Raw genomic sequence first — 22,884 nt, 5'->3', positions numbered from 1 at the left:
AGCCCATTAGCTAAAGTGGTGCTTCAGATTAAGAACAGTTTCAGGTTAAGAACAGACCTCCGGAATGAATTAAGTACTTAACCCGAGGTACCACTGTATAAGATAAAAAACAAATAAAATAAAACCTACATGAAGCAGTTTTGTGTTGTGTACGCTCCTATGATGTAAGTAATGGGCCCTGCCTGCTAGCCTGCTCCCCAAAAATATCACTGGTTTGCTCATTTCTATATACAGTGGTATCTTGGTGGTATCTTCTATATACAGTGGTATCTTAAACTTAATATGTTCTGGAAGTCTAAAACAGCGACGATTTGTTGTTGAACAAGGACAGCTGGACATATAAAGGGCCCCATTACCTTCAATAGCTTAGGGCTTCATCAAACCTAAATCCGGTCCTGACCAGGGGAGAGACAGCCGACAGACTCAGTGTCTTTAGAAAGCGTTCCTGACCCAACCCCTCCCAGGACCCGGCGTGCATTGAGAGTAGGAGAACCGAAAGCTCAGAGGCAGAAAGCACAGGTCAGCCGACACAGGGATGGCGTAGAATAGGAAAGACGGAGGGGGTGGGATTTTCCTCGGATCAACGCCATTATCTGAGAGAGATGGCATTTCTACATCTAGCTCTCTGTGAATATTGAATAAAAGACTTGGTAAGAACTCTTCTCGTTTATCTACTTCTTGGCTGCCAGCCATGGGAGGGGTTGGATTATCTGAAGCCTGACAGCGCAGCTGGGGTGCAGGAGGGCTCCTCACCCCCAGCAGAGCCATCCCTAGTGCTTCCCCTGCTTGTGTGGGAGCCAGCACCAAGCTGGGGGATCCTTTAACTGCTCAGCTGAGGGGAGCGGCCACCCCTCACTCCTCAGCCAAGCAGTTTAAAGATGCAGAGGGAGGAATAAGCTGCATAGGTGCCTCGCCAATGCAGCTATTTTCTCCCTCTGCGCAGTGTGAAGGCACAGTGGGATGGCGGTTTCACTCAGTGATGTATCATAGGTGACACCGCCACCGCTTCTGAGTCACTCTGCTAACAACGCTCACTGAAGGAAGTCACTAGCAGAGGGACCCAGGAGCGGTGGCGGTTTCACCAGCGATATACTGCTGAGTGAAACAGCCATGGCGGTCTGCTCATCATACCGGTCCTGGGCAATATATTTGTGGGATGTAAAAATCAGGTGCAGTCAAACACAACATTGCTAGTGTTATGTACCCTGGGCCAGCAGGGGGATACTGTAGATAGTTTTCACTCAGGTGAAAATGCAAATAAGGGATTGAAAGTGACGTTCAGTGATTGGATAGTTACAGAAAGTGGTTACTGTTGCGTTCTAGTGGAGCTCTATATAAGCAGGCTGGCTGAACCCTTCAGTTCAGTTCTGTTCTGGCCTGTGAATAAACAAGAGCTGTTTGAAGAATCGCTGTGTCGTCTGATATGTTCACCCACAACTTAACAGCTAGAGTAGACATGAAGGTTGTCTCAGTCCTCCAGCCGCAACTTCCTGCTTTCCAGGACTGAAACGAAACTTCCTATGTGTAACTTGAGATGGGCGTGGCCTCTCCTGAAGTAAGAAAGAACCAGAATCACAGGCTGGCGACCATCTTGTCTCTCTTGTCTCTATCGACGCCATCTTAACAACAGCACTACTAAGATGCACCCTTGGCTCCAGGCCAAGAGAAGAGAAGGGGGGCTTTCTCCCATAAGGAGATAGTCACCACATTTAAACTATGTTCTAACCTTTTAAGTCTGCCTTCTGGGATCCTTTGTGTGAACAGATTACTTTTGAGTAAACGTTTTATACTTTACAGAAGACTGCGTAGAGTCGTATTTTAGGAGGGATTAAACGGGGGAAATACCAGGAAATATTTACAGAGACTCTAACGAGTCTGAGCAAGCTATCTGCTGTGCGTGTGTTTAAAAAAGGGGAATGTTAACTCTGCTGATTTTGTTGAACTTGTAAAGACAAGTTGGGCTAGGATATATTAGACAATATATCCTCCCCCACATCCCTAAATATTCCCACAATATTGATATATCGCCCAGGCCTCATCCTTGCTACAGTCCCATGAGCTAGACTGGACTAAGAGACAGAAAGAGACAGCGCTTGCCCCGCCAGCTTTTGAGGAGGCTGCGGCAGGATTTGAATCCAGGTCTCTTTGACCCTAGTCTAACCAGTGCAACACAACAGCTCCTTAACTTCCCTCCTGTGCAGCCTCTCCTCGTTCAGTCTGCTTATAATCTTATTTCTTCAGAGGCTCCTGAAATGCATCCCTCACCGTTTTTCTCCCCAATTGAAAACAAAGCAACAACTATCTGCTGGAGGGAAGGGAGTATTTTTTTTGGAATGAAGATGTCTGACAAAGCAAATTCCTAGCTGCTAAATATGTGACAGGAGTGCAGCTTAGCAGACCCACCAAGCTGGAATGGTGGACCTTTGCAGAAAAAAGAGAGATAAAATGATCACAGAGAGGGACATGAATTAGCAACATAAGCCCATTGAGGGCTGCAGCATACGAGCCTCTAGCAGGGAGGGCTATAACATCAGCCTCATTTTGGGTGGAATAAAAACTGCCCCGTTTCTTCCACATTTCCCAGGGGCTTTACGAATATGGGAAGACAATTGGAATCGCAGTTAATCTGAAACAGCCCCCACACAAAGGCCCAGATCCAAAGGTAGTTGGTTTAAAGTCGGTCAAAAGTACAATGTATATAAATGAAAAACCATTAAAGGGCTTCAAATGAGCCTCCTCAAGAAGGGAGTTATAGAGCCTGGGTGCAGGCAGGGAGACAACTCTTTTGCCCATTTCCTGATAAATGTACCTGATATGTTGGTGGGATGCAGAGACGATGCTCTCCAGAAGAACTTAATATATGGGCAGGTTTATATGGGAGAAGTAAGCCATGGTCCTAAGCCATTAAGGTCTTTAAATTGCTTTGAAATGCTTGAAAAACAAATGATTTTATCTTTTTATGTTGTGATCTTTGGAGGAAAGGCTGTATACAAATTTAATAAATACAGTGGTACCTCGGGTTACAGACGCTTCAGGTTACAGACGCTTCAGGTTACAGACTCCGCTAACCCAGAAATAGTACCTCAGGTTAAGAACTTTGCTTCAGGATGAGAACAGAAATCGCGCGGCGGCAGTGGGAGGCCCCATTAGCTAAAGTGGTGTCTCAGGTTAAGAACAGTTTCAGGTTAAGAATGGACCTTCAGAAGGAATTAAGTTCTTAACCCAAGGTACCACTGTAATAAGTTTGTTGGTTAACTTTTCTACTAGGGCTGTTTCCCATACATTTGGGTACCAGCCGTCAATGTTCATTCCTGAGACGTCCTTCCAGTGTCTAGTTATGATGGTTCTTGCTGCTGAGAGGAGAGTTCCTAGTCATGTGCGTGTGCATTGTTATCCTAGAAGATATTTAATGTATAAACTAGGTGCAACTTAATGTGCTTCCATACAACCCATTTATGTTGAGCATTCATCCTGATTTGACTGCACAGCAATTAGATGACCCTGGCAACTCAATGAGCATTCATTCCAATTCTGCAACCTGGATTTGCCTGTATGCAATTGAATAATTATTTTATTTTATTTTTTACATACCCCACCCATCTGGCTTGGTTTCCCCAGCCACTCTGGGCGGCTCCCAACAGAATATTAAAAATACAATCAAACATTTAAAACTTCTCCTGCTCCTGCCAACCTAGCAGTTCGAAAGCACATCAAAGTGCAAGTAGATAAATAGGTACCGCTCTGGCGGGAAGGTAAATGGCATTTCCGTGTGCTGCTCTGTTTCGCCAGAAGCGGCTTAGTCATGCTGGCCACATGACCCGGAAGCTGTACGCAGGTTCCCTCGGCCAATAAAGCGAGATGAGCGCTGCAACCCCAGAGTTGTCCACAACTGGACCTAATGCTCAGTGGTCCCTTTACCTTTACGTTTAAACAGAGTTGCCTTCCAATGTTTATTTCCTTGACATCTGCTGGGAGGGCATTCCACAGGGCAGGCACCACCACCGAGAAGGCCCTCTGCCTGGTTCCCTGTAACCTCACTTCTCGCAGCGAGGGAACCGCCAGAAGGCCCTCAGCCCTTGCCAGAATCCCACCCGAAAACAGCAATAGTCTGGAATTTCCCCTTCGGCTTCCATTGCCTGCTTGGATGCTTGCAAACCATCTGGGAGAAAGAAAAGTGCCTGCTTACTTTTCACGGTTTCTTTGCCATCTTTAGTGGTGGTTCCTTCATCAAACTTCGGGTTGTTGACCAGGTTGTGTACTCCTAGGACAGCTGTAAAAACCATCAACCAGAGTACAGGTGTAAGCTTCAGCTATCATCATCATCATCATCATCATGTATTATTTATACCCCGCCCATCTGGCTGGGTTTCCCCAGCCACTCTGGGCGGCTCCCAACAGAATATTAAAAACACGATAAAACATCAAACATTAAAAACTTCCCTAAACAGGGTTGCCTTCAGATGTCTTCTAAAAGTCGGATAGTTGTTTATTTCCTTGACATCTGATGGAAGGGCGTTCCACAGGGCGGGTGCCACCACCGAGAAGGCCCAGCAATATAGGATTTCAATAGCCCAGCAATGGAAAAACTTGGGGGGGGGGGATCTACATTTGCCTTTGTGCTATAAGAACTTATGGACTTGGGCTACTGAGTCATAGCTATGCCTTTAAAGTACAGGGGTCCTAGCATCCAGGGGGCATTAAGCCTTGATTGTGGTCCCAGTCCAGATTGGGAATCCCAAACCTGTAATCAGGGGCGAGTCTCCTTTGTTTCTTTTTTTTTTTTAAGGATAGTTAGGGGACAAAGGGTTAAAGCCCTCCATGCTAAGGACCCGATCCACATCAGGAACCCCACACTAGCTTTTTGTGTGCAGGAGGGAAAGGCACAGCTTTGTTGCTAACAGAATGTGTGGTTTTGATGGATATACTGAATGGTTTAGCTTATATAAAATATGCAGGGATTTATGTTATGCAAAATGAACCATGGAAAGAGAAGTCTTTGATATTTTAAGGTTGTTTAAATGAATATTCTAAATTGTAAAACAGAAAATTACACACACACACACACACACACACACACAGGACCAAACCACACATTCTGTTTTTGTTTTTGTTATATATATATATATATATATATAGGTAAAGGGACCCCGGACCATTAGGTCCAGTCGTGGACGACTCTGGGGTTGCGGCGCTCATCTCGCTTTATTGGGCGAGGGAGCCGGCATACAGCTTCCAGGTCATGTGGCCAGCATGACTAAGCCACTTCTGGCGAACCAGAGCAGCACACAGAAACGCCGTTTACCTTCCTGCCGGAGCAGTACCTATTTATCTACTTGCACTTTGACGTGCTTTCAAACTGCTAGGTTGGCAGGAGCAGGGACCAAGCAACAGGAGCTCACCCCGTCGCGGGGATTCGAACCGCCAACCTCCTGATCGGCAAGTCCTAGGCTCTGTGGTTTAACCCACAGCACCACCCGCGTCCCAGTGTGTGTGTGTGTGTGTGTGTGTGTGTGTGTGTGTGTATAAAACAAAAACAAAAACAGAATGTGTGGTTTGGTCCTGTCAGCTTATATTGCAGCATCATGGATAGCCCCCTTAAGAAGCATGGTAGGAGTTGCAAAAAAACTGCAGGGCTGCTGCTGCCAGCTGTGTTAAGATACCCAGGCCCAGTTTGAGATAACCCAACTGTTCAAAGATGGCAACAAACCTGCTAGATCGTACAGCTCGGTGTCAGAGGCACTGGCCAGGGCTTCTTCTAATTCTGGATCCAGAGTTACTTTCTCCTCTGTGCGGGTTTCTATTGGTCTTTCTTTAGGGATAAATGCTTTTCCTTTAAAAAGAAAAAGGGGAAAGGAAGAGAAACAAAATAAACTGGATGGTGGTGATGTAACCATCAGTAAGGCTGGCAGGGTTCACCCACTTAAGAATTTATTCAGAGAGAAGTTGCATGGAGCTTTGTGTAGTGTGAATGCCCAGATTCTGGTCAATGCCGTCATGGAACATGTGACTGCTGACCATCCCGGGCAAATGTTGGAAAAAGGAAAAAAAATATGCCTGTTTATCCACTTTCCAGACCCATACTGGTGATGTTCTGAGAGTTCAGATATTCTCAATGTAATAATTTAATTTCTATTCCGACCTATACCCTAAGGTCTCAGGGCAGTTCACATAAAATATCAAATCCATAAAATCAAAACAAAACCAACAACCCAAGAAAAAAAACACCCAAAAGAGCCAACATTTTTAAAAAGGGTATAGGATGTAGATCAAGTCAGGCAAAGGCCTGGTTGGAAAGGAACATTTTTGCCTGGTGCCTAAAGGTGTGTAATGAAGGCGCCAGGCAGACTTCCTCGGGGAGAGCATTTCACAGATGGGGAGCCACTGCAGAGAAGGCCCCGTTCTCATGTTGCCACCCTCCGGACCTCTCACAGAGGAGGCACACAAAGAAGGGCCTCAAAAGATGATCTCAAGGTCTGGGTAGGTTCCTATGGGAAGAGGTGGTCCTTGAGGCATTGCGGTCCTGAGCCCTGATGTTACTGACCTACAACTCCCCTCATCCCTGGCCATTGGCCATGCCTGTCAGAGCGGATGGGAGTTGTCGTTCAGCACATCTAGAAGGCCAAAGGGCCCCGACACCTGCTCAACTCCATCTTGCAAAGAACCCAGGGTGGTGCCCACAGGTGTACACATGCCCACAAGGCCTCCCCTGGCACCCACAGGCCTCCTCTCCCTGCTAAAATTAGGTTTAATAGAAGCATCCTGCTGTGGTCAGTAGAATAAGTTGTGGCTCAGATGTGGTGCCTGCAATAATTTCTCCAGCCTGCCAATCTGTCCCCAGGCTCCAAAAGGTTGGTGAACCCTGATGAAGAAGAGCTTTGGAGAACTGGAAAGCTTGCTTGATGTTTTGTGACCTTTTAGGTAGTCCCAATAAAGATGTTGTTCTACAGTTACTTTTGAACCGTAACGTTCTTTTTGCAAACCGCCTTTGTTTACACTCAACAATGTTTAGGCAACACAATGACCATATACATACATAATAGACAATCTTTATAGAATTCCTTTTTGTAAAGTGATATGTCATGCAGGTCACCGTCCGTAAAATTTTATTTTCAGCTTATGAAGCAATTCTATATTCTCCCACCACGCTGACGAAGATCTACGAAACAGCAGTCAATATACTCTGTTCAGTGTTGGACATTATATTTACTGAATTTCAGAGACTTTGAGACTAAGATTTCATTTTGAACTTGTTATTGTTTGAAGGAATTCTATAAAGATTGTCTATTACGTATGTATATGGTCGTCATGTTGCCTAAACATTGTTGACGTTCTCTTTGCAACACAGGGGTATGTTTGGATACTGATTGTTGTTTACACTCAAGCAGAATATAAATTTCACAAAAGGAATAAATGAAATTAAAAGAAATGCTACGAATTCAGTTGTTGCTCATTTTAAAACACGGCCAGCGCCCAAGTATCTTTTTCTTGAAGCGAACGCTAAGCAGCTGGCTTTCATTATGAGGATTTTCCAAGACATTTGCATCCTGGCCTGGGTTTTCCCATCAGCCAACGTCATCTCATTCCCTATGGATTCCGGCGAGAGCAGAGCTAGAACATCAAGTGCATTCTCCTCCCATTTTATGAATCGGATGACAAAGCTTTCCAAGGATCCGACAACTCTCTAAGAAGCACCCCTCTGTGGGAACATCCCATCACACAGAAGCCTTCAGAAAGCCTCACAGGCTCTGAAAAACTGTCTCCACAAAGCTGCATTGCCTATTTGATTGCTAGCATCCGATGGACCCTAGATTTTACAAAGCACTTTCTGTGGGAATCAAACGAACATGATTTCCCCTGCAAGTTATCAGAAGTTCTTTGAGGCAACCATGTTCCTTTTTTATATATATATAATAATTTTTATTGATTTTAACATATAGATTATAAAATGTACCACGAAACTTATCACTTATACAATCTTTTTAGACTTCCATCAGACCTCTGATAACCCACCGTTTTGTCCACTACTTATAGATTTCTTAACTTTATATTGCCTTTAAGTCTCTTAACAAATTATCCTTCCTCTTATTTATTTTTGCAGTACTTCCCATAATGCTCCTCACAGAACTTCTTGCAAACCTACAAACGTCGTCTGATCTTCACATATGCTTTTCAAATAGTCCGTAAATTTACTGCAGTCTTCCGTGAATTTCTGGTCCCGCCGGTTTCGGATTCTTCCTGTTAGTTTATCTAGTTCTGCATAGTCCATTAACTTCATCCTCCATTCTTCAATCGTCGGTAATTCTTCTTTGAGGCAACCATGTTCCAGCATCACAAAACATTTGTCAGTAGAACAAGTTGAATGGCCATCTGTCAGAAATTTTTATTTATTTTATTTTTTTGCAATTCCTGCGTTGCAGGAACTTTATGATTCTTTAAGTGGCTTTGTCTTAGCACTGCATTGGATGTAGCCCTACATTCCCAATCTTGCATGAGGTTCACTACTGCCACTGATGTAGCTGGTCCAACTCTTTGAGCTCATCATCTCTTTGCATTAGTTTAATAAAAAGGAAAAGACCTAGCAGTGTTTGGCTACTAATGTGAAGAACCCAGACAAAAAGTGAACTAGATGGGTCTGATTCAGTTTAAGGCTGCTTCATGCATTCGAGGAACAAGAGACAAATAATGCAGGGAGTTGATTGATTTTGCCTTGTGATATTTAGCTGCTTGTATTATTTTTAGGGAGGTGATTCATAATTTCCAGACTTAGAAGCTAGCAATACTATGACAACTCCCAAAGGAATGCCTCCACGCTAGTACTTCTCCCCATATTAGCAATGCCCATTAAAACCTTATGTCCCCCTGCAATATATTCATGATAATGACAATGAAAATAACAATAATAACAATAATAAGTGCTGCAATTTATTACCTGCCCTTCAGCTTAAGGTCCCAGGGCACGTTGCAACAATTAGAACTGTGTATTAGTAAATAGTAAAAATTGATGCTTTTGAATTATGGTGCTGGAGGAGACTCTTGAGAGTCCCATGGACTGCAAGAAGATCAAACCTATCCATTCTGAAGGAAATCAGCCCTGAAGCTGAGGCTCCAATACTTTGGCCACCTCATGAGAAGAGAAGACTCCCTGGAAAAGACCCTGATTTGGGAAAGATGGAGGGCACAAGCAGAAGGGGACGACAGAGGACGAGGTGGTTGGATAGTGTTCTCGAAGATACCAGCATGAGTTTGACCAAACTGCGGGAGGCAGTGGAAGACAGGAGTGCCTGGCATGCTCTGGTCCATGTGGTCACGACGAGTCGGACAGGACTAAACAACAATTCTGGAGGCTTTGTACCCAGGGCTGCTTAATTCCTCTCGCCTGCCTTCTTTAACCATCAGCCTTACCATTTGTTAAAAAGCCACTCTGATTGGTCAGAGGAATGCTTCATGTTGTTGTGGCTAAGTATTCTGGAGGCTTTTTGAATTATGGTGCTGGAGGAGACTCTTGAGAGTCCCATGGACTGCAAGAAGATCAAACCTATCCATTCTGAAGGAAATCAGCCCAGAGTGCTCACTGGAAGGACAGATCCTGAAGCTAAGGCTCCAATACTTTGGCCACCTCATGAGAAGAGAAGACTCCCTGGAAAAGACCCTGATTTGGGAAAGATGGAGGGCACAAGCAGAAGGGGACGACAGAGGACGAGGTGGTTGGATAGTGTTCTCAAAGCTACCAGCATGAGTTTGACCAAACTGCGGGAGGCAGTGGAAGACAGGAGTGCCTGGTGTGCCCTGGTCCATGTGGTCATGAAGAGTCAAACATGACTAAATGGCTAAACAACAACATTAGTAAATTCTCTCTCTAGCTCAGCAACTTTTCCCTTTCTTTGAAGCTGATGGCTTCGCTAGGGAACACTTGAACATCAGTATTAAAGCACAATATTTAAAAGTTTTCACCTAAAATTAACACAAAGAAAGTGGGCTCTAAAAACATGCATTCCAAGTGTCAAAAGTGCGGGTAAAGAGGTCCATTAAGTACAATAGCCTAGTGGCAAATTCAGAAGTGTAGGGTCCTTGCATGATAGTCACAGCCATGCCCCTTCAAAGATTATACAACCTCCTAAGATGCCTAAGAAAATACGAGCAGTCGCTCTATCAAATTCCTTCCCAATTCCACAGCCTTCCTATGAAGCTTTTGGAATTCTTTCCTCCTGCCCTGCTTCCCCCAGCTTATTCCACAACATAATCAAAACCATGCAGCTGACTTTAAAGAACACACACGCAACTGAGCGTTCATCTTTTAACCAGCTGGCTGACACGGAGAGCTCTTTTTGTTCAAGTATTCCCTAGCGAAGCCATCGGCTTCAAAGAAAGGGGAAAGTTGCTGAGCTAGAGAGATAAATGACTAACTGCAGGGCTTTTCTAGGAAGAAGAGTGGATTTTAAACTCTCACCTCTGGCGGCGTTCTTTCTGTCCCTCCCCCTGATGTGGTACATACTGGTACAGCTGAACCTTGATTCCAGAGTGAAATATTTGCACATGGGATGGTGTTTTTCATTTTTCTTTAAAAAGCATCAATAGACTCACTTGCACCATCTGCGCAATATCACACTTTGGCACTAAGTGCAATCTAAAAGAACACTCCTACTTTGCCCCAGACCAGGTCTCAAGGTACAACTTTTTTGGGTGGGGCTTGAATCTGGAAGTTGTGGAGGAGGGTCCCCAAAGCTGGGAGTGGGGTTCTTTTGGTCGGGGGTGTGTGTGTTTCAATAGGTCCATGGGGAGCAAACTCAGTGGCGAGGCAGCCATGCATTTGCCTATCCTTCTTATTTTTAAACTGGTGCTGGCAAAAAGTACACTTTTGAAATATTATTTTTTAAAAGCAGGGAGTGGGCTCCGCTGTGCATCGGTAGGGAAGGACAAGGGAGCTGATGGATCAAGTGCCGTGTGTGCACCAACAAGAAACCAGACTGATTTACCTATTTAAATAATAATAATAATAATAATAATAATAATAATAATAATAATAATAATAATAATTTATTATTATTTATACCCCGCCCATCTGGCTGAGTTTCCCCAGCCACTCTGGGCGGCTCCCAATCCAGTGTTAAAAGCAATACAGCGTTAAATATTAAAAACTTCCCTGAACAGCCTTCAGATGTCTTTTAAAGATAGGATAGCTGCTTATTTCCTTCACATCTGAAGGGAGGGTGTTCCACAGGGTGGGCACCACTACCGAGAAGGCCCTCTGTCTGGTTCCCTGTTAACCTCACTTCTCGCAATGAGGGAACCACCAGAAGGCCCTCGGCGCTGGATCTCAGTGTCCGGGCTGAACGATGGGGGTGGAGACGCTCCTTCAGGTATACTGGACCGAGGCCATTTAGGGCTTTAAAGGTCAGCAGCAACACTTTGAATTGTGCTCGGAAACGTACTGGGAGCCAATGCAGATCTCTCAGAACTGGTGTTATGTGGTCTCGGCGGCTGCTCCCAGTCACCAGTCTAGCTGCCGCATTCTGGATTAATTGCAGTTTCCGGGTCACCTTCAAAGGTAGCCCCACGTAGAGCGTGTTGCAGTAGTCCAAGCGGGAGATAACTACAGCATGCACCACTCTGGCGAGACAGTCTGCGGGCAGGTAGGGTCTCAGCCTGCGTACCAGATGGAGCTAGTAGACAGCCGCCCTGGACACAGAATTAACCTGCGCCTCCATGGACAGCTGTGAGTCCAAAATGTCTCTCCACCCGGGGACTTTGAATACTGAATTAGATTTTAATTGTTTTATTGAAGTTTTCTGACAATATGGCTACTGTTGGTGTTCCCTTTGCCAGATTTTTGGATACTGTATCTTTAAATTTCCTGAAATTTTATGTGATTCATTGCACCTGTGGGTAGCTTTTATAAAGCTACAAGGGTTCTGCCAACAGTATCAGCTTACTACACTTTTAAGCCAGGCATAGGCAAACTTGGCCTTCCAGATGTTTTGGGACTACAATTCCCATCATCCCTGACCACTGGTCCTGTTAGCTAGGGATGATGGGGGTTGTAGTCCCAAAACATCTGGAGGGCCAAGTTTGGCCACGCCTGCTTTTAAGTGATTGCTGATCCATGGCCATTTACAATTAATTTGGTATGTATTTATTATTGGTTGTTTATATGCAGGCCTGTCATTTCAATCTTTGTATTGTATTTGAATGTAATGGATTTCATTTTACATTATTGCCAGCTAATGAAGAATTATCATTGAAACAGTTCATTATCCTGGAAGAACTGTTCTGTCTGCTGCTGTGCTCGGAGCACCCTATTGTTACGTTCAGAGCACCTATCATCTCAGGTTTGTAGGATATTGACTGTGGAAAGGCATTTTGCCTCCATTTCTGTGATCTTTGACAGTGACCTACCAACTCTACCATTCCTGGTTATGGAACATTTATTTGATTCCTATTATTTGTGACTCCATGCACATATTATACGCCCTTGTGCAAATTACCGTATTTTTCGCTCTATAGGATGCTCTTTTTCCCCTCCAAAAATGAAGGGGAAATGTGTGTGCGTCCTATGGAGCGAATGCAGGCTCCCTGGCTTCAGCGATAGCAACGCGAAGCCTCTGAAGCTTGCACTCCGGAGGCTTCGCGTTGCTTTCGCTGAAGCCAGGAGAGTCTGGTCTTTGAGGCTGACGGTGGGGGAAAGCAGCGCTCCTGTGGGCTTTTGCGGGAGATGGGGGAATTCCCCCACCTCCTGCAAAAGCACGCAAAAGCCGTGCGCTCTTTAAAGGCTGTGCGGCTTCTGCGGGCTTTTCTACGAGGTGGGGGAATTCTACGCGCCATTCTTGGGGGCTTTTCCCCAAGGAGGGAGAAGGGACTGACTGGCCGAGTCAGTCCCTTCTCCCTCCTGTGGGCTTTTGCGGGAGATGGGGGAGTTCCCCCACCTCCCGCAATAGCAGGGAGAAGGTCTGGGAGAAGTGCACAGGCTGGGGGGGGGGAATCATATTTTTTCTCTTGATTTCCCCCTCTGAAAACTAGGTGCGCCCTATGGTCAGGTCAGAGCGAAAAATATGGTAATTGAAGCAAAGCATGTTTTCTATCTTGTACTCAAAACAAACACGAAAAGTCAGTTGATCATTATGGTGTCGGAAGCCTGCAGCCAATAAAGGAATGATGCGCTCGCCACAATATATTGAGGTTCTACGAAAGAGAGCTTTTGCAGAGCTGGAAAAGAGGTATCCTGGCGGTACTGGGATATTGCAGCAGGACCTAGCCCCCTGTCACACATCAAAAGTGGTGAAGAAATTCATGACAGAGCAGCAAACACAGGTACTTGATTGGCCAAGGAATTCCCCGGACGTAAATCCCATTGAGAATTTGTGGGCTATATGCAAAAGTTGCCTCCGTGCTGTAGAAGGTATGACTATGTAGAAGCTCATTCAGGTGCTGATTCAAGTGTGGTCCAGGGATCCAAAAATCAACAGTGACTGTTCGAAACTAGTAGACTCCATGCCAAACCGTGTTCAAACGCTGATTTAAAATAGTGGAGCTCATATCCGTTACTAATGTGAGTTTTGTACATGTATCTGTGAGTTTCGTACAATAAACTACATTGTTTGTTTCAATTAATTTGCACAAGGGTGTATGAATTCTGTTTATAAATTTTGAAATGGTTTAATGTTATGAAGATTTTGTTAGTGTATCATTAGCTGACGTGTTGCTTGTTGTTGTTTTGTGTGTGAGCGCAGCCATTTCAGCAGTTGAAAAAGAAGCGCAGGGAGAGTCTCAGCGCAATGTCACGCGATACAAATGCACAAGTGCCTCCGCTTCCATAAATCTGCAATAGCGCAAGGTGCGCTGCTCTGAGACTGGCTGTCCCTCTGCTTAACTGCCAACTGGCTTGTCGCTGCCTGAAGGATGGGTAACCTCAGGTCTGAGCCTCCAAGGCAGCCACACACACACACACACCCCGGTCATTGCCAGTTCTCACAACCGAAGGCTGGTTCCCCTTTTCTAGCAGGCGCCTCTTCTTCCTTCCCAGAAGTGGATCTGGCAACATCCCCCCAAACATCTCAGTTCCAGTGAGGAGGATCAGGCTACGAAAGCTTTCCAAACAATCGTCACCCTCTCATTTATACAACAGGCTCTGCCAAAATAAATATTGTGGTCAGAAACGCCACATAGATCACACGCCCTGCCAGCCTCGCTCGCGCCTGACCCTTACGCAACGACGATAATGTGTTGCCAGCTTCAAATTAGGAGACGCATCTTGTGCAAGAGACCAGAAGTCTCCCACAGGGCTCATGCGTACGGCGAAAGGTTATCGTAGCAAGACAGCACTCGCAGGAGTCCAGTTTCAGACAACCTGTCCTTAGATACAGCGGTTCACATACACAGCGTTCATTTAAAGCACGCGCACCCCGCCAGAATAATCCTGGGAACTGTAGTTCACCCCTCACAGAACTATAATTCCCAACACCCTTGACTACAATTCTCAGGTTTCTTCTTTTTGGGAGGGGTGTATACAGCCTTAAGGAAGCTTGAAAATCAGCTTCCCCACTTTGACCAGTTGTTGGACTCCAACTCGCATCAGCCCCAGCCAGCATAAGCCTATAGCCAGGGGTAATGGGAGTTGTAGTTCATGCAACACCTGGGCGGCCATATCTTCCCCATCCTGTGTCCAGGTGCAGACTTGTGGTTACACCACACCATGCCTATTTTTATGGGGTTTTGTTTTTTGTCGCTTTTGCGTTACACCCACCCTGAAAAGAAACTCTGCAAAACTTAAAAGCTGGCTCACTGTCTGAAGGCAACCCTGTTTAGGGAAGTTTTTAATGTTTGATGTTTTATCGTGCTTTTAATATTCTGTTGGGAGCCACCCAGAGTGGCTGGGGAAACCCAGCCAGATGAGCGGGGTACAAATAATAAATTGTTGTTGTTGTTGTTGCTCCTGCTGCTGTTGTTGCATTTTGACTGGTCCTTTAAAAAAAATGCACTGCCTAACTGTGGATTTAGGACAAAATAGCTTCTGACTGAGGGGGCAGACCAGAGACCAAATTTGTAATTTACCAGGGTGCGTTTATACAAATCACTTGGGAAGACAGGCAAACTAATATCAGTGTACTGGAAGAAGCAAAGATTACCCGTGTTGAAGCAATGATTCTTCAACATCATTGGACTTGTCATGTTGTGCAGATGCCTGATTATCACCTTCCAAAGCAACTACTCTATTCCAAACTTAAAAATGGAAAACGTAATGCTGGTGGTCAACAAAAGAGGTTCAAAGACTCTCTCAAGGCAAATCTTAAAAAATGTAGTATAAACACTGACAACTGGGAAACACCGGCCTGCGAGCGCTCCAGTTGGAGAACAGCCTTTACCAAAGGTGTCATGGGCTTTGAAGACACTCGAACTCAGGACGCAAAGGAGAAACGTGCTAAGAGGAAGGCACGATGGAAAATCCACACCGTGATCAACTCCCGCCCGGAAACCAATGTCCCCACTGTGGAAGGATGTGTGGATCCAGAATTGGCCTCCACAGTCACTTCCGGACTCATTGTTAAAACCGTGTTTATGGAAGACAATCTTACTTGGCTATGAGTGATCGTCAAAGAAGAAGAATACAAATCATATGTTAAAAGTCTGCCACTTGGCACCGAACTTCCATTGCTAGGTTGATTTTCAGCATGAGGCCACCCATTTACCCTGCCATTTTGGCTATCCATGAAGATGAAGGGTTACCTTTCTTTTCTCCGGTAAAGGGCACAACGTCCTCTCTGTCTTGGTGCTCCAAAGCTTGTTTCTCCAAGTAGGACAATAACCGCTCTCTGTCAAAAGGTCCTGTGGCAGGTTTACTGGTCTGATCCTTCTGGCGAAAGCCTGCCGGCAGAAGCGCATTCTGTCAAGACAGACACGAGAGAGGGAATCAGAGAGTTAGTAGGATGGCAAACTGCTGTCTTTATTTAGAGCAATTCTTTAGGTTCCCAGAGCAGCTAGACCAAGGCAGGCTTACTACCTAAAAGACACGACACAAAAGGAAAAAGTGAGGGGTAGGGAAGAGGAAAGGGGAGCGCAAACTCAGGTGCACATTTTTAAAGACTCGGATACACGTTCTTAAACAGTAGTCGAGTCCCTACCAGAGAAGAATGGCAGATTAAGTTGATGGATTATGCCGAAATGGCAAAAATAACCGGAAGAATCAGAAATCAGGAAGACCAGAATTTTAATAAGGAATGGGGGGGGCGGGATTTATAATTTATCTTAAAAAATCATTGTAAACAATTAAAATCGTTAGCAGGATTAGAATAACACTTGTAGTTTAATGGTGAATTTGGGATATAGTGGAGCTGTAAAAGATTTGGATTATCATAAAAGATGCAGGAGGAAATGATTAACAATAGGACCCGCAAAGGGGTTCAGGAGATTCTCTGGAATCTTGTTTTTATGATGTATGTTGGATATGTGAGTGTAAAATTTTCATTTGAATGAATTAATGGTTATCCTGATAAACAGCAGATATGAAAACAGTTCGGGATGGAAGGAGCCAGAGCTAGTGTTTGCCCTTGTTTTCCATCTCTCCCACTGCCGTAGCTTGCTGCAATCACTGCTGCCAGATGATAGTTGAGAGACGGTGGACTTTCAGCAAGTTTCCACATTATCTCTAATTTTACACCCAGTTCTTGCGTGTGCTCATTAGGGAGCAAAGAACGATGAGACAGGAGCTTCCAAAGGAGCGCTGAAAACATTTTTTTTAGCCCAACGCCAACACATTTCAAGTCTTACAATCCTTCTCCAGGAGCACTATGCAAGTGAAATTATATACCATCAATATCTACTGTCTATCCAGTGGGTGGCATATCATTTATTTCAGAAAAACAGGGCTGGTTACAGTTTTGAGAGGAGCCACAGCAAAATAATAATAATAATAATAATAATAATAATAATAATAATAATAATAATAATAATAATTTATTTATTTAATACCCCGCCCATCTGGCTGGGTTTTCCCAGCCACTCTGGGCAGCTTTCAACAGAGTATTAAAAACAGAATAAAACTTCAAACATTTAAAACTTCCCTAAAATTGCCTCCCAGCCCCCCTCTTGAAAAACGCTGTCACTCTGAGGGGGGAAATAGCCGCTAAAGCACCTCAGTCAGTGACAAAAATGTTGTGAGAAATAAAAAAAGAACCACTATGGCTGCCACCAAAGAAGAAAAAGAAAAAAATCTCTCTTGAGCCTTTCAAAAAAAGTTGTTCTCCTCGAAACTGCCCTTTAGGAACTATCAAATTTTGGTAGTTCTTCCTACCAACTTGCCTTCATCCTCCACGGGTCGAGTCTTACAATACATGTACCTCTGAGCTTTGTGAAGATTTTGATTTGTGATCCTTAAGGCTAAAATCCAATTGTTCTTATTTACAGTGGTGCCTCGCAAGACGAAATTAATTCATTCTGCGAGTTTCTTCATCTTGCGGATTTTTCGTCTTGCGAAGCACGGCTATTAACGGCTTAGCGGCTTAGCGGCTATTAACGGCTTAGCGGCTTTAAGAAAAAGGAAACAAACTCGCAAGATGTTTTCGTCTTGCGAAGCAAGCCCATAGGGAAATTCGTCTTGCGGAACAACTCAAAAAACGGAAAACTCTTTCGTCTTGCAAGTTTTTCGTCTTGCGAGGCATTCGTCTTGCGAGGTACCACTGTATTGGACTTTTTACTCGTCCTTCACCAGAAGGTCCCAGAGCAGGTTACAACATTGTAAAACTACGATATTAATATCAGATAAAACAATCTACGATATGAGAACAGAGTGTGTCCTAAATACATATGGGGTGTCAGGGTGAAGAGGTGTGTTTTCATTATATAATGGAAGCTGTACAATGAAGGTGTCAGATGCACTTCTCTGGGAATGAAATTTCACAGCTTTAGGGGCTGCCACAGAGAAGGCCCTGACCGTACCCTCCAACATTTCTCTGATGAAATTAAGGGCATCTCAATCCATAATGATAATTTTACTATTTATACCCCTCGCATCTTACTGGGTTGCCCCAGCCACTCTGGGCAGCTTCCAACACATATACGAACATAATTAAACATTTTAAAAAACCCTTCCCTATACAGGATTGCCTTCAGACGGCTGGGGGGGGGGCGTTGTCGGATAACTCTATACCCTCTACATTTCTCCAATGAAAATAGGGACATCCTAAGGCATGGGTAAGGGACGCGGGTGGCACTGTGGGTAAAACCTCAGCGCCTAGGACTTGCCGATCGCATGGTCGGCAGTTCGAATCCCTGCGGCGGGGTGCGCTCCCGCTGCTCGGTCCCAGCGCCTGCCAACCTAGCAGTTCAAAAGCACCCCCGGGTGCAAGTAGATAAATAGGGACCGCTTACCAGCGGGAAGGTAAACGGCGTTTCCGTGTGCTGCGCTGGCTTGCCAGAGCAGCGATGTCACGCTGGCCACGTGACCCGGAAGTGTCTCCGGACAGCGCTGGCCCCCGGCCTATAGAGTGAGATGAGCGCACAACCCTAGAGTCTGGCAAGACTGGCCCGTACGGGCAGGGGTACCTTTACCTTTACCTTTTAAGGCATGGGTAGGCAAACTAAGGCCCGGGGGCCGGATCCAGCCCAATCGCTTTCTAAATCCAGTTCGCGAACAGTCCGGGCATCAGTGTGTTTTTACATGAGTAGAAGAATGTGTCCTTTTATTTAAAATGCATCTCTGGGTTATTTGTGGGGCCTGCCTGGTGTTTTTACATGAGTAGAATGCGTGCTTTTATTTAAAATGCATCTCTGGGTTATTTGTGGGGCATAGGAATTTGTTCTCCCACCCCCAAAAAAAAAATAGTCTGGCCCCCACAAGGTCTGAGGGTCAGTGGACCGGCCCCCTGCTGAAAAAGTTTGCTGACCCCTGTCCTAAGGAAAAACGGGATCAAATCAGAAACTGGGACGGCTTCTCTAAATCAGGGACATCCCTGGAAGATAGGGACACTTGGAGGGTCTGCCTCTCCTGACCTGGCCTGGCCAAGGACCCCGTGAAATTCCAAGGACAGTAAAACTACCAAGAGGGCCTTCTCTGCTGATCTTAAGAGAGTCTGCAAGGAAGATGGTGGTCTTTCAGATATGAAGCGTCTAAGTTGTTTAGGCTCTTAAACATGAATGTCATGTTTGCTACACACCTCTGGATCCAGATCATCAAGAACACTTTCCAGCTGCTTTAGCTCATCCTCAGAGAGTTTGTTGAGAATTTCATCTTCGTTGATGTTCTTGTATTTCTCCAACTCTTTCCGGAACGGCACCGACATGGCTCTTTCTAAACAGGGTCCTTTGAAGGTTGCCTGTCAATCATTCAAGAGTCAGTCTTCCCGATGCCTGTGAAAAAAGTTATCTTTGTTTTTTGCTTAATAATAACAAATATATATATATATTATATGCCAACCATCAGATTGGGTTTTTATTTTATTTTATTTTACTGTAGATCTCAGGGCAGTAGTTCGGCCCTCAGACTTCAACACTAGTTTCCTATAAGAGAACAGCTTTTTCTTCTCACCCACTGGTCCTGTGGAATCCTAGAAGGCTGGCAACCCTAATAAATCTTAATAGATGAACAGGGTTATGCGAAACTAGGAGCCAAAGAGAATTAGTATAATCCTTTGCCGTTTTCTGCTGCTAAATACTGGCATTAGTTTTACAAAAGCTGACTTGATCCACATTAGAGCTCTCACACTACACCCCTTGCCCTCCCCCATTTTAAAGATAAATGTCTCCGAAATATTGCATGCAAACTGTTAACAGCCACTTTGAAAGATGCGCAAGGAACAAGGCTGAACCTTTAAGAAAACATCTAAATAGCGATTTTTAAAAATAAAATATCAAGGAAATGCAAGTACTCCAGCCAGCAGTAATTCACAAGACGGAAAATATTTTTTAGAACTGCATAAAGAGCATGGGAGGGTGGCAACTTGAGAACAGATGTTATGAGGTCTAAAACTGGGAAGTAAGGCTGCAATCGCAACCTCACTAACCTGGAGTAAGCCTCACTGAATTTGGCTGCAAGTGTAGCTTTCTCCTGATTGAAGTGCAGAGTGTTTGAGGACTGGGACATTCGCAGGGAAACCAAAATGCTTGTTTACAAAGCTATTGTACTACCAAACTTACTGTATGCTTATGAAACATGGACCACTTACAAACGCCAGCTCCAGCTCCTCAAAAGATTGTCTCTGAAATCAAGGGTGTCTCTGAAAAATGTTGCACATCACTTGGGAAGACAGGCAAACTAATGTCAGTGTACTGGAAGAAGCAAAGATCACCACTGATACTGAAGCAATGATTCTTCAACATCAATTTCGTTGGACTGGTCATGTTGTGCGGATGCCCGATGATCGTTTTCCAAAGCATCTACTCTATTCTGAACTTAAAAATGGAAAGTGTAATGCTGGTGGTCAACAAAAGAGGTTTATAGACTCTCTCTCGGCAAATTAAAAAAAAAGTGGTATAAACACCGACAACTGGGAAACACTGGGCTGCAAGCACTCCAGTTGGAGAACAGCCTTTACCAAAGGTGTCATGGACTTTGAAGACGCTCAAACTCAGGACAAAAGGGAGAAACTTGCAAAGAGGAAGGCACACTTGGTGAACTCCTGCCTGGAAACTTATGTCCCCACTGTGGAAAAGATGTGTTGATCCAGAATTGGCCTCCACAGTCACTTATGGACCCACTATTAAAACCGTGTTTATGGAAGACAATCTTACTTGGCTACGAGTGATCGCCAAAGAAGAAGAAAGATGACTTCTGAGTAGTGGTAGTTAGGATTGCACTCTTCAGGTTGTGTATCCTGTGTTCTATTCACAGTTGTCCCCTGATGCGAATGAACAGGACGACCACAGCTTTGTTTATTTCAATGGGTCTATTCTGAACAAAACATGCATTCAATTCAGTCAGGAGTGGGAGCCAAAGATAAGAGCCAGGGACCAAGATAACCTGTTGTTTCAAATCTCATCCATTCAGAACTCATTCTCTCCAGTGGCATTACACCAGTATTCTTTTCTTCCGCAGTACAGGGCAAGAAAAGAAAAGAGATGAGATTCATTTCTGCACTAGTCAGCTGGGGAAAGAAATGTTTACTTCTCCAGCTCTTAGGAAATTGCCATTTAATCATATGATTCCCATGCTTGCCTTGCTAATTAGATTCTCCACCCTTAGCCTTATGCAAATAAACTGTGCCATGCCCTGTCTGAGAGCCTTATCTCGTCTACAGCTTGAGGCTCTCAAAGAGTTCATTGGTCAAATCCTCTGTTCTTCTCATTCCCTTCCGCTCCCCTCCTTCCTTGTCTTTTTTGGCATGCTCTCCAAGCAACTTGCTCACTTGGGTAATGGGGCTCATTAGAGCGAAGCAGAGCTTGCCAAGGTACGCAGCAACGAAGCAACAACAACTCAGCAAAAAAGAAGAAGGATCTAATGCACATTCATGACTGGGTTGTACTTGCCCACACAAAATAACCAGATTATTCCACAAAAATATGAGTCACTGCCCATCTAATGTGGACTGAACTTTAGACAGTAGCCCAACTGCCTCCAGTCTGCAGATACAGCATAGCATTCACACACCAGAAAGCAGCATTTTATATAATACTTTTCTTAAATCCTGGGTAGGGAGCCTCCATGATTGTCTTTTGGCTGCCTGGAATGGGTCGTGGAACTGTGATCATGCCTCTTGCTTGCCTGGAAGGAGGATGGAGAGGTGTGTGGCATTCATGGCTCACCCTACCATTAGGCAGAGGGGGACAGCTGCCTCAGGCGGCAGTGGTGGGGAGTCAGGCAGAAATGGCGACAGGGCTTGGCCAACATTTTGCTGCCTGAGGCAAACCAGAAAATAGCTCACCCCCAGCCTGGGAGTTGTATTTTGTTAAGGGTGCTGGGTTTTCAGGCTCAGGGACAAAAAAGCAAACCTCCAGGCCTCTCTGTTAAGGCCCAGGTCACCCTTTCTCCAGTCCTGCTTTGCACCCTCTCTGAGTGTCCCCTCCCCCCCATTTATCTATTTATACTTTTCAAGTTTATAAAGGTAAAGGGACCCCTGACCATTAGGTCCAGTCGTGGCCGACTCTGGGGTTGTGGCGCTCATCTCACTTTATTGCCCGAGGGAGCTGGCGTACAGCTTCTGGGTCATGTGGCCAGTATGACTAAGCCGCTTCTGGCGAACCAGAGCAGCGCACGGAAATGCCCTTTACCTTCCTGCCAGAGCGGTACCTATTTATCTACTTGTAATTTGATGTGCTTTTGAACTGCTAGGTTGGCAGGAGCAGGGACCGAGCAGCAGGAGCTCACCCCGTCACGAGGATTCGAACTGCCAACCTTCTGATCGGAAGTCCTAGGCTCTGTGGTTTAACCCACATCGCCACCTGCATCCCTCTTTTCAAGTTTATACATTTCACCAATTTTACAATCATTTTGACATTTTGAAACTTGACTTCCTTCCCCCCTTTCTGCGGTTCCTTAAATTTATTTTTAATATCTTCTGCATATCCAAATTAACTTTATTTGCTCATTTATTTCATCTTCTTTAAATATGTACTCTTACAAAACTGCAGGTTATTACAATAATCCTGCCAATGTTCTTATCTGTTTACAATGTATCTGTAAATATTCAATAAGCCATCTCCATTCTTTTATTTTAAAAAATGTTATCTTGATTTCTTATTCTTTGCCATTTCCGCATATTCCATAAGTTTTTGCATCCATTCCTTCTTTGCTGGGACTTCCTCTTCTTTCCATTTTTGGGCGAGGAACATTCCTGCCGCTGTAGTCACATACACGAATAAGTTTCTATACATTTTAGGTAGGTCTGTCCCTATAATTCCCAAAAGAAGTTTGAGTGTTTCTGACTGACTGAAATGTGTCTTTGGATGGCGAGAAGGTACTCT

At 44.7% G+C, this 22,884-nt stretch overlaps 2 protein-coding genes across 3 annotated transcripts in view; one reads left to right on the top strand and one right to left on the bottom strand.

The window, feature by feature from the left end:
• DMXL2 (Dmx like 2) overlaps positions 1-21,437 on the top strand; it is a 530,204-nt gene extending 508,767 nt beyond the window's left edge. The window contains exon 35 of the mRNA XM_053365737.1: positions 21,351-21,437. Within this exon, the coding sequence (XP_053221712.1) occupies positions 21,351-21,422 (72 nt within the window). The 3' untranslated portion in view covers positions 21,423-21,437. The remainder of the gene's footprint in view (positions 1-21,350) is intronic.
• LOC128402016 (tropomodulin-2) overlaps positions 1-22,884 on the bottom strand; it is a 50,491-nt gene that overhangs the window by 13,893 nt on the left and 13,714 nt on the right. For both annotated transcript variants that reach the window (XM_053365752.1, XM_053365751.1), the window contains exons 2-5: positions 19,143-19,335; positions 15,718-15,874; positions 5,708-5,830; positions 4,187-4,270 (exon numbers count right to left, since the gene is read on the bottom strand). In XM_053365752.1, coding sequence (XP_053221727.1) covers positions 4,187-4,270; positions 5,708-5,830; positions 15,718-15,874; positions 19,143-19,268 — 490 coding nt within the window. In that variant the 5' untranslated portion in view covers positions 19,269-19,335. The remainder of the gene's footprint in view (positions 1-4,186; positions 4,271-5,707; positions 5,831-15,717; positions 15,875-19,142; positions 19,336-22,884) is intronic.

The sequence above is a fragment of the Podarcis raffonei genome, chromosome 14 (assembly GCF_027172205.1).
Source record: "Podarcis raffonei isolate rPodRaf1 chromosome 14, rPodRaf1.pri, whole genome shotgun sequence".
NCBI classification, from domain to species: domain Eukaryota; kingdom Metazoa; phylum Chordata; class Lepidosauria; order Squamata; family Lacertidae; genus Podarcis; species Podarcis raffonei.
The sequence above is the reverse complement of the archived record's forward strand: the minus strand, read 5'-3'. Positions and strand labels throughout refer to the sequence as shown.